This window comes from Cyprinus carpio, chromosome A4 (assembly GCF_018340385.1).
Source record: "Cyprinus carpio isolate SPL01 chromosome A4, ASM1834038v1, whole genome shotgun sequence".
NCBI lineage: Eukaryota > Metazoa > Chordata > Actinopteri > Cypriniformes > Cyprinidae > Cyprinus > Cyprinus carpio.
This window is the reverse complement of record NC_056575.1, coordinates 3838047-3853381: the sequence shown is the minus strand read 5'-3', so window position 1 is coordinate 3853381 and position 15335 is coordinate 3838047. Positions and strand designations below refer to the sequence as shown.

At 37.7% G+C, this 15335-nt stretch overlaps 2 protein-coding genes across 2 annotated transcripts; both read right to left on the bottom strand.

Annotated features, from left to right (window-relative positions):
• Positions 1-521: 521 nt before the first annotated feature.
• Positions 522-4369, bottom strand: LOC109063810 (probable polypeptide N-acetylgalactosaminyltransferase 8). The gene is made up of 11 exons (XM_042736165.1): positions 4240-4369; positions 3963-4164; positions 3723-3889; positions 3447-3630; positions 2970-3167; positions 2702-2816; positions 2380-2565; positions 1441-1575; positions 1236-1331; positions 962-1126; positions 522-864 (listed from the first exon to the last, which is right to left on the bottom strand). Exons 1-11 carry the CDS (start codon positions 4367-4369, stop codon positions 724-726), a joined length of 1719 nt encoding a protein of 572 aa, XP_042592099.1. The 3' UTR covers positions 522-723.
• Positions 4370-8926: 4557 nt separating this feature from the next.
• LOC109065528 (probable polypeptide N-acetylgalactosaminyltransferase 8) lies at positions 8927-15080 on the bottom strand. The gene is made up of 11 exons (XM_042747522.1): positions 14140-15080; positions 12489-12705; positions 12250-12416; positions 11974-12157; positions 11344-11541; positions 11136-11250; positions 10546-10731; positions 10287-10421; positions 10080-10175; positions 9721-9885; positions 8927-9623 (listed from the first exon to the last, which is right to left on the bottom strand). Exons 1-11 carry the CDS (start codon positions 14330-14332, stop codon positions 9498-9500), a joined length of 1782 nt encoding a protein of 593 aa, XP_042603456.1. The 5' UTR covers positions 14333-15080; the 3' UTR covers positions 8927-9497.
• Between the last annotated feature and the right edge of the window lie 255 nt (positions 15081-15335).

The following is a 15335-nucleotide window of genomic DNA, read 5'->3' as shown; positions in this document are numbered from 1 at the left end:
TATGGTGACCCATACTCAGAATTCGTGCTCTGCATTTAACCCATCCAAAGTGCACACACACAGCAGTGAACACACACACAATCCGTGAACACACACCTGGACCAGTGGGCAGCCATTTATGCTGCGGTGCCCAGGGAGCAGTTGGGGGTTCGGTGTCTTGCTCAAGGGCACCTCAGTCGTGGTATTCCCAGCTGAGACTTGAACCCACAACCTTAGGGTTAGGAGTTAAACTCTCTAACCACTAGGCCACGACTTCCCCCCATGCATCACTGATGCTTAGTCACTGTGACAGTGATGCCTCAATGTTGATTTGCTTTCTTCATTAAATTTAACATACATTTCACAAAAAGGATAAAGCCTAGATGTGAATCTATATTTACATTAAAAAACTCCACACAGATTTGAAATGCTCAAGGAGTGCTATATGATGGAAGTCAAGATTTTCACCAAATTTAATTTTGCTGCATGGAAAACAACAGTCTGGACATTCTGCTCAGTAAATGATGAGAGAATTGTAATTATTGGATGAATTATTATTTTAATAAACACTGGCATTCTGTGACAACATGTCCTTTAGCTGGCTATTAGGAAGAGGGTAGATTAGAATGAAACACAAAAAATTCTTTCACACAGTCTCTTTCCATTAATAGTTGCATTCACATTTTTACCACTAACACTCCAGCATCTCAGCTGTGTTTATATAAATTGATTATATATTGTATTTCAAAAGTCCTGAATTACATTCTGTATCTTCCAGTGTTGGTTTCTGCAGTCCTGAAGAAAAACTTTCTTTTCATACTTTCCTGTCTGATCAGCGCTGATCTCCAGACAGCGTTTGGTTTCTCTGTTCTGTATGGCCTGTCCCTGAAAACAAACAAAAATATGACATTTGCCAAGCCATGTTTAGATTGTAATATACAACAGCAACCTATCAGTGTTTGGGGTGTAATTATTTGTTCACCTGTTTGAAGTCCCAGTACATGTGCTTTTGTTTTTCAGTGTCTGAACACCAGGACAGCTCTGGAAACCTGCCTGAGCCGGGATCAATTAGACAGCGGTTCCTTTTGTGTTTAAAAGATTGAAGGGGATGCGCAAATATCTCACCACTTGCTGTATAATAAAACATCTGTGTGATGAGAAAGTGAAGTGTGTCAAATATTCCCCAAAATACAGTCTAAAAAAGTAGAGAGGGGAGGGGAAGGGAGGGGAGGAGAGGAGAGGAGAGGAGAGATTACCTGTGATCCCATGAAATGACATGGATATAAAATGGGAGTTTTCTCCTCAAGTGGCCCCTTATCCAAACATAAACTTTTTTGCAGATCATTAATCAGCTGTTTTGATAGAAATAATGAGATTATATTAAACCATCGAACACCTCATAATTTTTCCTGTACAACTGATCTCTCAGACATGATTCATAGTGAACTGTATGTCACTCACCACTCCATAACCTAATAAATTAATGGGATTTAACTGAGGATAAACATTTTCCAGATACCATTTAAATGGTTTGCATTTCAGCCTCTCTCTCAGTTTCCTTCTCTCAGATACATCGCCAATGTCTATCCCATGGTTCTGTGGGGTAAAATCAACACCTCAGTACTCTAAAGCCCCGTTTCAACCAAGCAGTACAGTACTGAACAGTACAGTACGACTCGGGATTGTACACCCTGATACGGTTTGCGTTTCCACCGACAACAACACCCTTACTTGATAGGCATGGTGTATGCCAGAAAGTAGCGATCAACTTCAATCTTTCACGAAGAAGAAAGTGCAACATTATTTGTGTGTATGTGTGTGAATATATAAAATGATAAAAAACATGTATTTTTTTTTGAGTTTGCACACTCTGATGTAAACAAGCCCAACAGGAATGAGCAGCATGGCAGAATAAGTCAAGGAAATGCTTTGTTCCCCATGTGTTGTCATTCCCCTTGTAGCATGCGTAAGTGACGATTCTCTGTCAACCAATCAACGTTCTGCAGTGAGTCTAGCTCCACTCTTTAGGTACCGGACTACTGTGCTAGGTACCCCAACAGAAGGGTCCCAAAAAAGTGGTAGAGTATGGTTCTCTATTTTTAGAATCAGAATCAGAATGAGCTTTATAGCCAGGTATGTTTACTCATACGAGGAATTTGTTTTCGTGACAGAAGCTTCCGCAGTGCAACAGAATGACAGAACAAAAAACACATAATAAAAGAATAAAAATACAAATAAGTAGGTCATTTTGGTAACATTCACAACTTCTGACAATGAAAATGGAAATTATTGCGTACCATACTGTACTGTACTGAACCGTACTGCTCCGTGGAAACGAGGCTTTAGAAATGGCCTTGAAAATCCAGAATTTGAGTGGTTAAATCTTTTAATTAGATCTACCTTTATAGGAAGACCCCAGGCGATGTTCACATTTATTTTGTATTCATCCATCCAAACTTCTGCGACTCTGAGGGCATTTCTCTTCATTACATTGCTAAGAACAGGCATGTAGGGTTTGAGTGCCCTTTCGATGTGAGCAATTTTAGAGCAGGGCACAATCTCTATACTTCCTCCACACAGCCACACCTGAACCAAAACACATGAAAGAAAAACTCAAACAGTGTGCACTGTGTACCATGTAAATACAGCATAATATATAAAGTATAATATAAATGTATAATTTAAGAAAATGCTCAGTCGATTTTATGTGCATGTGAATTACCCGTATTCCTAATTCAACATTCTCTCCTCCGTACACCTCCATCCCTCCATCCAGAGTCCCAATCTCACCGAAGAACAGACGATCAACCACAAGAATTCCCATCACAGAGGGACTCCTGGAGAACAGGAAGAGGACGGATCTGTTACACTCTGATTAGAGCAGAATTTAATAACATCACATCCACAGCATGACTGCCAATGTAAAAGAATATTGAGAACATATTAATTCACTTATATCTTAAACGCAATATGACACAACACGCACTTACTTTCCTGGCTGTGAAGGATCGTTTTGATCGTACCACTTCTGTGGGAATTCCACGTACGTGCACCAGAGAGCCCAGTCAAAACCATGAGCAAAGGCTGCATACTTTGTCACTTGCAAGTCATAGTAATTGACTTTATCAAACACGGGGCTCAGGACCAGCGTACGGTCAGCCTGGATACGTGCAAGCAGAGGCTCTGCCCTAAAAGAGAGAGAGTACTTGAAAAAATGTGATTTTATAAATCATACTGTCATTGTGTTCATTTGATTATGTCTGTGGTGATTGTTCACACTAGTGTTAACTAAAACTAAATAGTATTTGTACTATTTGCAATAAAATATCAATAAACACTTTAATCATTTATAAATAATACTAAAGTAAAACTGCTTCACAATATTGTTTTAAGATATAAAATTTCATCTAGGTGAGCAAATATTTCATTTATTGCATAATACTGAAGTCAGCTGAGCAGTTTCACACCATTTGACCTGGACCTCAATGTGGGCATCCAAAATGGCAACCACATCCCCAGTGGCAGCCTTCCACCCTGAGATTCTGGCCTGAGAAAGTCCTCTCTGCTGTGAATGGGTCACCATCTTTACCAGGCCTGGGTGCTTCTCATTGATGTAATTGATATAAACATGCATCTGTGTTTGTAGATCTTCTGTGGAACAGATACATTCAGAATTAATAACTAATTTTGTGAACAATATGCCTCTGAGATGAGGGTTGGATGGGATTTTGAGAGAAACAAACCATTTGTGCTATGGTCGTCCAACAGTATGATCTCTTTGAGCAGGTGGGCTGGAGTTCTGTTGATGATGCTGCAAATGGCTCTTTGAATGACAGACAGAGCCTCATCCAGATAAATCAGCACCACGCTGAGGGTGGGCAGATTGTGGGGGTATTCGCGACCAATGCATCTACAGAAATAGATGAATGCCTCAAGATGGATGTTAAAATTTTAGAGAGTTTCCATAAACTGCTGAAACTCACCTGTGGTCCCGGGTGTCTGGCAGCTCCCGGTCCAGAGGCAACTGGTCACTGAGGAAGGCATTATAACCGTATTTTTGAAAGAGATCCTCAGCCTTCCTCTGGTCATCCTCAGAAAGTTCAACAGTCCATTCCTTGAAGAGATTTGAGTTTGGGAACAACTTCTTTGCTGGCTTCTCATGTCTCACTTTGGGGTTTCTCTCTTCTGCAAGAATTTGTGTTCATCAAGTACTCTAAAATATATAACAACACTGAAGCAAAACATATATGAGTAACTCACCCACTGCATTTAAATGAGCCTCCAGTTTGTCCAGCTTGTTGAGCAGAAGTGCGCTGTATAACGAGACGTTCTGCTGGACTTGGTGGAGCTGCTTCTCTTGAGTTTGAATTTCCCTCCTCATCAAACTCATATAGAGAAACACCACAGCAACAGACAATACTGGAAACAAACTCTTCACACAACTTATTCTCATGATTGGAACAATCAAGTGTGGCTATCATTGCAAATAGCTCTTATTTTTGTAGTCATGGTCTGATGAAAGGCGATTTTCTTGCACTATTTACAGTTATCCTGTCATTAGTCCTGTCATGCTTGTGGTAATTGTATAAAAGTGTAGCATCATTCACTGATGCTTATTCACTGCAACAGATGGTTTGCATGCAGCGGCTTCAATGTAGATTGCCTTTCTTTATGAAATGTAACATACAGATTCACAAAAAGGATAAAGCCATGAATCTATATTTACATGGAAAAACACCACAGACTCAAGAATCTTGACCTCTTCATCACACTTAGCCATCATATGGCTTTAAAGGCCCAGAAACACAAGTCATAGAAATAAGTCGTATGAACTAATTCTGTCCTTTTTGGAGCTTTCCATTTATATTTGTTGTACGGAAAACAACAGCTAAATATGTCATTTTTGTGTAAGACTGAGTAAATGATAAAAGAATCATTTTGGTTGAACTGTTTCTTTAATATACAGGTGCATCTCAATAAATTAGAATGTCGTGGAAAAGTTTATTTTATTGAGTTTCTCTACCCTTCCTCCAGACTCTAGGACCTTGGTTTCCAAATGAAATACAAAACTTGCTCTCATCTGAAAAGAGGACTTTGGACCACTGGGCAACAGTCCAGTTCTTCTTCTCCTTAGCCCAGGTAAGACGCCTCTGATGTCGTCTGTGCTTCAGGAGTGGCTTAACAAGAGGAATACGACAACTGTAGCCAAATTCCTTGACACGTCTGTGTGTGTGGTGGCTCTTGATGCCTTGAACCCAGCCTCAGTCCATTCCTTGTGAAGTTCACTCAAATTCTTGAATTGATTTTGCTTAACAATCTTCATAAGGCTGCGGTTCTCTCAGTTGGTTGTGCATCTTTTTCTTCCACACTTTTTCCTTCCACTCAACTTTCTGTTAACATGCTTGGAAACAGCACTCTGTGAACAGCCAGCTTCTTTGGCAATGAATCTTTTGTGGCTTACCCTCCATGTGAAGGGTGTCAATGATTTTCTTCTGGACAACTGTCAGATCAGCAGTCTTCCCCATGATTGTGTAGCCTAGTGAACCAAACTGAGAGACCATTTTGAAGAAACCTTTGCAGGTGTTTTGAGTTGATTAGCTGATTGGCATGTCACCATATTCTAATTTGTTGAGATAGTGAATTGGTGGGTTTTTGTTAAATGTGAGCCAAAATCATCACAATTAAAAGAACCAAAGACTCAAACTACTTCAGTCTGTGTGCATTGAATTTAATACACGAGTTACACAATTTGAGTTGAATTACTGAAAGGCGATGTACACATTTATTTAGTATTCATCCATCCAAACTTCTGCCACTCTGAGGGCATTTCTCTTCATTACATTGCTAAGATCAGGCATGTAGGGTTTGTGTTCCCTCTCGATGTGAGCAATTTTAGAGCAGGGCACAATCATTATACTTCCTCCACACAGCCACACCTGAACCAAAACACATGAAAGAAAATCTCAAACCGTATGCACTACGTGTACTATGTAAATACAGTATAATATATAAAATATGATATAAATGAATAATTTAAGACAATGCTCAATCGATTTTACGTGCATGTGAATTAAAAAACTATGCAAATCTGATAATCTGGTAATGCAACCATGACACAAAGCGTGCACCACGCTGAGGGTGGGCAGATTGTGGGGGTTTTTGCGGCCAGTGCATCTAAAGAAATAGATGAATGCATCAAGATGGATGTTGAAATTTTAGAGCGTCTCCATAAACTGCTGAAACTCACTTGTGGTCCCGAGTGTCCGGCAGCTCCCGGTCCAGAGGCAACTGGTCACTGAGGAAGGCTTTATAACTGTATTTCTGAAAGAGATCCTCAAATATATAATCTAATCTGGAATAAATATTATGAACTTCAGAGCAATATGTAAACTCCTTAATCTGTCAATGCATGAAACTCCACACATCTATCAGTCCCAGCTCCACACCTGCTTGATTCAAAAGAGTAGCCCCTTTTACTGATTTGTGCTTTCTTATACTCTGAGTATCTAATTCTTCATCCATGACCAGATTGAATCATTATTCCTTTAACTTCCATTACTAACAACAATAAAATATTTGTTAAAACTTTTACATTTTCCCCAGGTGGGTTGTATAGTTTAATTAAAGTAGATTTTTGTCCTTCTAATTTTCCTCTTACTAATACATATCTTCCCTCCTTATCTATTTTCCTAAATTCCCTTTTAAAATTCTAATGTTCCTTAACCAATATTGCTACTCCTTTTTCTGCTGATGTAAATGATGATACGAATACTTGAGCTCCAGCCAACTTTTCTAATTTTTTTAATGTTCTTCTTTATTTAAATGTGTTTCTTGCAGAAAAATAATTTCCCATTTATCTCTCTTAAGTTTCTGGAGTACCCTCTTTCTTTCTATTGGATTTTTTAATCAATTTGTATTTAGTTATTATTTTGATTTCCTTTTTTCCAACTGTGGCATCCTTCACAATTTTGCCAAATATTGTCCAAATTTCCTTTTGATTTTGGACAAAGGGGACTCCAAATTCCCAATGCATTTGCTCCCCTAACATTTAGTGGGTTTCAACTGTAAGAATAATTTCTCTTTCCTCCCCTTAAAACATTTTTTCCGAAAAATAAGAAAAGCAAAAGATGAGAGAGAGGTAAAGAGAAAAAAAATTAACTTAAAAAATTAATAATACTATCATGAACAAAATAACAATAATAATAATAATTATAGTGATAATTAAAAAAAAATTCAGCTTCCCCCATTCTTCTCTCAGATTAATACATTCCTCTAAATTAAACATTTATATTAAGATAATTTCATTCTTTTATTTTCAAAAGAGGAAGAAGAACAAAATGAATAAGTAAGATTAATACATTCTCTAAATTAAGCACCCACTGCATTTACAGGTGCTTCTCAATAAATGAGAATGTCGTGGAAAAGTTTATTTCAGTAATTCAACTCAGATTGTGAAACTCGTGTATCAAATAAATTTAATGCACACAGACTGAAGTAGTTTGAGTCTTTGGTTCTTTTAATTGTGATGATTTTGGCTCACATTTAACAAAAACCCACCAATTCACAATTCATCTCAACAAATTAGAATATGGTGACATGCCAATCAGCTAATCAACTCAAAACACCTGCAAAGGTTTCTTCAAAATGGTCTCTCAGTTTGGTTCACTAGGCTACACAATCATGGGGAAGACTGCTGATCTGACAGTTGTCCAGAAGACAATCATTGACACCCTTCACAAGGAGGGTAAGCCACAAAAGATTCATTGCCAAAGAAGCTGGCTGTTCACAGAGTGCTGTATCCAAGCATGTTAACAGAAAGTTGAGTGGAAGGAAAAAGTGTGGAAGAAAAAGATGCACAGCCAACTGAGAGAACCGCAGCCTTATGAGGACTGTTAAGCAAAATCGATTCAAGAATTTGAGTGGACTGAGGCTGTGGTCAAGGCATCAAGAGCCTCCACACACAGACGTGCCAAGGAATTTGGCTACAGTTGTCGTATTTCTCTTGTTAAGCCACTCCTGAAGCACAGACCACATCAGAGGCGTCTTACCTGGACTAAGGAGAAGAAGAACTGGACTGTTGCCCAGTGGTCCAAAGTCCTCTTTTCAGATGAGAGCGAGTTTTGTATTTCATTTGGAAACCAAGGTCCTAGAGTCTGGAGGAAGGGTAGAGAAACTCATAGCCCAAGTTGCTTGAAGTTCAGTACTAAGTTTCCACAGTCTGTGATGATTTGGGGTGCAGTGTCATCTGCTGTTGTTGGTCCATTGTGTTTTTTGAAAACCAAAGTCACTGCACCAATTTACCAAGCAATTTATGAGCACTTCATGCTTCCTTCTGCTGACCAGCTTTTTGAAGATGCTGATTTCATTTTCCAGCAGGATTTGGCACCTGCCCACACTGCCAAAAGCACCAAAAGTTGGTTAAATGACCATGGTGTTGGTGTGCTTGACTGGCCAGCAAACTCACCAGAACTGAACCCCAGAGAGAATCTATGAGGTATTGTCAAGAGAAAAATGAGAAACAAGAGGCCAAACAATGCAGATGAGCTGAAGTCCACTGTCAAAGAAACCTGGGCTTCCATACCACCTCAGCAGTGCCACAAAATGATCACCTCCATGCCACGCCGAATTGATATAATAATTAATCTAGTAATTAAAGCAAAAGGAGCCCCTACCAAGTATTGAGTACATGTACAGTAAATAAACATACTTTCCAGATGGCCAACAATTCACTAAAAATGTTTTTTTATTATTATTATTGGTCTTAGGAAGTATTTTATTTTTTTTTGATATTGTGTTTTTGGGTTTTTGTTAAATGTGAGTCAAAATCATCACAATTAAAAGAACCAAAGACTTAAACTACTTCAGTCTGTGTGCATTGAATTTATTTAATACACAAGTTTCACAATTTGAGTTGAATTACTGAAATAAATTAACTTTTCCACGACATTCTAATTTTTTGAGAAGCACCTGTAAATGAGTTTTCCTTCCTCTGTTTTCTGTTATTCTGTCATTGGTCTTGTCATACTTGATTTTGTAATGGTGTAGCATCACTGATGCTTAGTCACTGTGACAGTGATGCCTCAATGTTGATTCGCATTCTTCATTAAATTTAACATACATTTCACAAAAAGGATAAAGCCTAGATGTGAATCTATATTTACATTAAAAAACTTCAGACAGATTTGAAATGCTCCAGGAGTGCTATATGATGGAAGTCAAGATTTTCACCGAATTTAATTTTGCTGTATGGAACACAACAGTCTGGACATTCTGCTTAGTAAATGATGAGAGAATTGTAATTATTGGATGAATTATTCTTTTAATAAACACTGGCATTCTGTGACAACATGGCCTTTAGCTGGCTATTAGGAAAAGGGTAGATTAAATTGAAACACAAAACAATTTTTCACACAGTCTTTTTCTGTTAATAGTTGCATTCACATTTTTACCACTAACACTCCAGAATCTCAGCTGTGTTTATATAAACTGATTATATCTTGTATTTCAAAAGTCCTGAATTACATTCTGTATCTTCCAGTGTGGTTTCTGCAGTCCTGAAGAAAAACGTTTCTTTTATACTTTCCTGTCTGATCAGCGCTGATCTCCAGACAGCGTTTGGTTTCTCTGTTCTGTATGGCCTGTCCCTGAAAACAAACAAAAATATGACTTTTGCCAAGCAATGTTTAGATTGTTATATACAACAGCAACCTATCAATCTTTGGGGTGTAATTATTTGTTCACCTGTTTGAAGTCCCAGTACATGTGCTTTTGTTTTTCAGTGTCTGAACACCAGGACAGCTCTGGAAACCTGCCTGAGCCGGGATCAATTAGACAGCGGTTCCTTTTGTGTTTAAAAGACTGAAGGGGATGCGCAAATATCTCACCACTTGCTTTATAATAAAACATCTGTGTGATGAGAAAGTGAAGTGTGTCAAATATTCCCCAAAATACAGTCTAAAAAAGTAGAGAGGGGAGGGGAAGGGAGGGGAGGAGAGGAGAGGGGGGAGAGGAGAGGAGAGGAGGAGAGGAGAGGAGAGGAGGAGAGGAGAGGAGAGGAGAGGAGAGGAGAGGAGAGGAGAGGAGAGGAGAGGAGAGATTACCTGTGATCCCATGAAATGACATGGATATAAAATGGGAGTGTTCTCCTCAAGTGGCCCCTTATCCAAACATAAACTTGTTTGCAGATCATTAATCAGCTGTTTTGATAGAGAGGACATCATATTACATTGTCAAATTCTTCAAAAATTTTCCTGTACAACTGATATCTCAAGACTATCTTGTTTCATAGTGAACTGTATGTCACTCACCACTCCGTAACCTAATAAATTAATGGGATTTAACTGAGGATAGACATTTTCCAGATACCATTTAAATGGTTTGCAGTTTAGCTTCTCTCTCAGTTTCTTTCTCTCCGATACATCGCCAATGTCTATCCCATGGTTCTGTGGGAACAGGAGAGAACAGATACACAGGATCTTTTGTAGATCATAAATCTAGAGAATTTCAAACCTCTATCCCTGTAGTCACACATCTTTGTTCACTTTTTGAAACTTTAATTAGATCTACCTTTATGGGAAGACCCCAGGCGATGTTCACATTTATTTTGTATTCATCCATCCAAACTTCTGCGACTCTGAGGGCATTTCTCTTCATTACATTGCTAAGATCAGTTATGTAGGGTTTGTGTGCCCTTTCGATGTGAGCAATTTTAGAGCAGGGCACAATCTCTATACTTCCTCCACACAGCCACACCTGAACCAAAACACAGTGTTGAGTTTTTCCATTCTGAATCTATTTTATCGAAAATATATTATTGTCAAGGAAATGTAAATTTGTTCGAAAAACATGGAAACATGGTTTTTATCCTATTGTTAGTCATATTTGTTTGCTTGGTCAGTGTCTATAAGGGTTTTGAATCATTTGCTGTTGAAGGCTGTAAGGACCTTTGCTTCAAAATAGCTGTAATAATTTGGCGAAGTGATGAACTGTAATGCGGTCAACAGACAGGGAACTAGGCCTATAAGCTGTGCATTTAACTGAAAAATATAACTGAACGTTCATCAGTCAATCAGAAACAAGTATTTAACATCCCAGTGGTATAATTAGAATTTAATATAGTATAATTTAGGAGAATGATCAACGTATTTGTGAATTACCCGTATTCCTAATTCAACATTCTCTCCTCCGTACACCTCCATCCCTCCATCCAGAGTCCCAATCTCACCGAAGAACAGACGATCAACCACAAGAATTCCCATCACAGAGGGACTCCTGGAGAACAGGCCGAACAGAAGGATCTGTAACACTCTCATTTGGGGTGGAATACAGACAGTATAAAATGTTAAACCAACAACACACACTCACTTTCCTGGCTGTGAAGGATCGTTTTGATCGTACCACTTCTGTGGGAATCCCACGTACGCGCACCAGAGAGCCCAGTCAAAACCATGAGCAGAGGTTGCATACTTTGTCACTTGCAAGTCATAGTAATTGATTCTATCAAACACAGGGCTCAGGACCAGCGTACGGTCAGCCTGGATACGTGCAAGCAGAGGCTCCGCCCTAAAAGAGAGAAAGTACTTGAGAAATATTATATACACCATTACATCAATAAATCAGTTTTGATTTTAGTAAAAAAAAAAAAAAGGTAGAGCATGATTTTCCGCTATTTTAGCAAATATTTAGTTTACTGACAGACACTTATGTCAGCTTCAGTACTTCACTTCAAGTTGAAGTGGCCTAGTAAAATTACTAAAAATATTATACAAATTTACAAAACCCAAAACATTTCTAAAACTTGAAATTAAAATGAAAAACTGAAATTTTTTCAAATAAAAGCCAATTGACAATATGAACAAATACTATCAAAGTTTATAAATAATCCTAAAACAACACTCCTTCGCATGTGTTGTGTTTTAAGAAAGAGAATATCAAGTAGTTGAGCAAATATTTAGTTTATTGCCTAATACTTAAGTAAGCTGAGCAGTTTCACACCATTTGACCTGGACCTCAATGTGGGCATCCAAAATGGCAAGCACATCCCCAGTGGCAGCCTTCCACCCTGAGATTCTGGCCTGGGAAAGTCCTTTCTGCTCTGAATGGGTCACCATCTTTACCAGGCCTGGGTGCTTCTCATTAATGGAGCTCATATAAACATGTAGCTGTGTTTTCAGATCTTCTGTGGAACAGATACATCCAGAATTAATAAATCATTTTGTGAACAATATGCCTCTGAGACGAGGGTTGGATGGGATTTTGAGAGAAACTAACCATTTGTGCTATGGTCGTCCACCAGTATGATCTCTTTGAGCAGGTGGGCTGGAGTTCTGTTGATAATGCTGCAAATGGCTCTTTGAATGACAGACAGAGCCTCATCCAGATAAATCAGCACCACGCTGAGGGTGGGCAGATTGTGGGGGTATTCGCGACCAATGCATCTACAGAAATAGATGAATGCCTCAAGATGGATGTTGAATTTCAGAGAATTTCTATAAACTGCTGAAACTCACCTGTGGTCCCGAGTGTCCGGCAGCTCCCGGTCCAGAGGCAACTGGTCACTGAGGAAGGCATTATAGCCGTATTTCTGAAAGAGATCCTCAGCCTTCCTCTGGTCATCCTCAGAAAGTTCAACAGTCCATTGCTTGAAAAGGTACGAGTTTGGGAACAGCTTCTTTGGTGATTTCTTCTCTGGTTTCTTCTCATTTCTCAATTTAAGGTTTTTTTCTTCTGCAAGAATGTTTAATTTTAAATATCATTGTCTACAAAAATTGCTTCAAATTATATTAATACAAACCCACAATATTTACACTAAGTGCAAATAGCAATAGATGCTATCTACACTACGTATAAATAGCAAATATTTTCTTAGCGATAGATGCTATTTACACTAAGTGCAAATAACAGCATTTTTTAATATAGATTGCTATAGATTCTATTTACACTATGTTAAATTAGCAGGATTTACGGCTATTTATACTAGCTACTTTATGCAAATAGTGGCAATTATCTGCACCTCAGTATTGTAGTACATTATAAAACAGTATGCAATAACTTATTGAGTGTAAATTTTTAATTTTGATTCAAATTATTAAATGGATGCCCTCCCTACACCTACCCAATACTTATTATTGCTTATTATTTCTTTTGTTTTTATTGAAATGCTTTTCTGATGTGATCTGAAATTTTAAAAGGGAGAAAAAAGTTTGCCAAAAGGTGGATTCGAACCTGGGTCGATCGTGTCAAAATGAGTACGATACATGTATTACCATCTGCGTCTTGTGTATTGTTGACCAGATGAATCTGAAAGTGAGTTAGTGTAAAGAGCCTCTGCCAAGGAGGGCTATTTGTGTAAATAGACACTCCGTTAAGTGGGCATAATGTTGTGCATGTACATGTTAAACTAAAGGTGCACTCAGTATTTTTTCTTTTTCTTTTTTATATTTCTGATTGTATTTGTCAAGTCATATCACTAGCCTAGTAACATTAGTAACATTTCAAAGCATTGAGTTGGCAAACAGGTTGAAATCACATGACCAGATTAAAACTACTTGCTTTATCTTCATAGTCCTACTGCTTTTGATAAATTATTATTCATTATTAATTTTTTATAAATTAATAATGGCTATGAGTAAAACATTCAACATTTGCATTGCTGACTGAAGACATCTGCTTTCATGTTATTATTCATATCACAGATAGAACAAGTTATTTACTTCCTTTGTGGAACACAAAAGAGAATGTTCTGAAGACTATTGACTCTTAAAAATAAAGGCATGGGGAAAAAAGTATTTGACAGCAATGCCACAGAAGATTTTAGATTAAGAATCTTTAAGTGAAGTTATTAGAAGTTCACTTAAAGGTTTTTCATTTACAGAATTTTTTTTTCTTGGTGCAAAGAATTTTAAAATTTTGAAGAAAGTTAAAAAAGATTCCATGTTAAAGGTTGTTCTTGCAGCCGATACCAATAAAGAACCTTTATTTTTAAGATTGTTTGTAACCTAACAGTTTTAGCTACTAATTGTCAATTTTTTTTTTTTCAAAATATCTTCTTTTATGTTTCAGAAAAAAGTCAGGGTGAGCGAATGATGAACTGTTTCATGATGAACTGTTTTTTTTTTAATCAGATTTGATTACTTAAAAGATTTAACATCAATAACTCACCCACGGCTATTAAATGAGCCTCCAGTTTGTCCAGCTTGTTGAGCAGAAGTGCGCTGTGTAAAGAGAAGTTCTGCTGGACTTGGTGGAGCTGCTTCTCTTGAGTTTGGATTTCCCACTTGACAGAGCTCATATAGAGAAACACTACAGCGACAGACAAGACTGGAAACAAACTCTTCACACAACTTATTCTCATGATGATCAGAACAGCAAAGATCAGTGTTGTTTTCTTTATGTTTTCCGTCTTCAGGTGTCAGTTACTCTGTGAGACTGGCTCTGGTTTACATTGTTCGGTTTAAGCTTTTGTGATACTAATGTTTGCTGAGTGTTTGACACAAATGTTGGTCACATTAATCATAACAAAACAGGGAGGGTGAAAACCAGGACATTAAATCCTGGTAGAGAGTTAAACACTGAGTACTTGAGATGTTATTTAGTCTTAATTTAATGATTACAGATGGCACTTGTTATACTAATAATTAATGTATGTAATAAAAAAATATTTTTTTTAAATCGAAAACGACCCAAATAAAGTTCACTAAACTATGAAAAGTCAAATATACTTTACAGTGCAAAAACCTTTAAAAAATTTCAACGCACACTGTTGTTATCAGTGAGACTGTTCGCAAAATGTTTTGTAGTTTTGAGTATTTTACAAAAACATGCGGCACTGAAAACCTTCATTAAACAGAGTTGGCACACAGTATTACATATCAAGTTAATTTATGAAGGAACACTCTGTTTCTGCAAACAAGACCTACGAGTTACAGAGGCTATTTAACAAACTGTAAGATTTTTTGGTTGCAGTTGCAGAACTGGTTTTCAGTTTTATTTGCATATTGCTTTCACAATACATATTGTTCAAAAGGAGCTCTACAAAATAAAGGTCCACCCCTTATAACTGTGGCGAGGAAAAGTTTCTCTTGTTCTCCTCTCCTCCACTGAAGTGAAGATAATTTGTAGTAGACGCTCAGTCTAGGTGCTAATTCTGGGTTTATCACCAGGTTCACTCAGGTGTGTCGGCCAGAACACCACTTAAGGCCAAATATTCCAGAGTATGAAATGAAGAGCGGAGAGATAATTCTTATTATTCTGTTTATTCCTCCTCTTTCTTGTATGAGTGAGTTTAAAGGTGAGTGTAATTTCGAGTGTGGTTTCTATAAAGAGAGAACAAATACAAATGAATAAAGGAAACATAT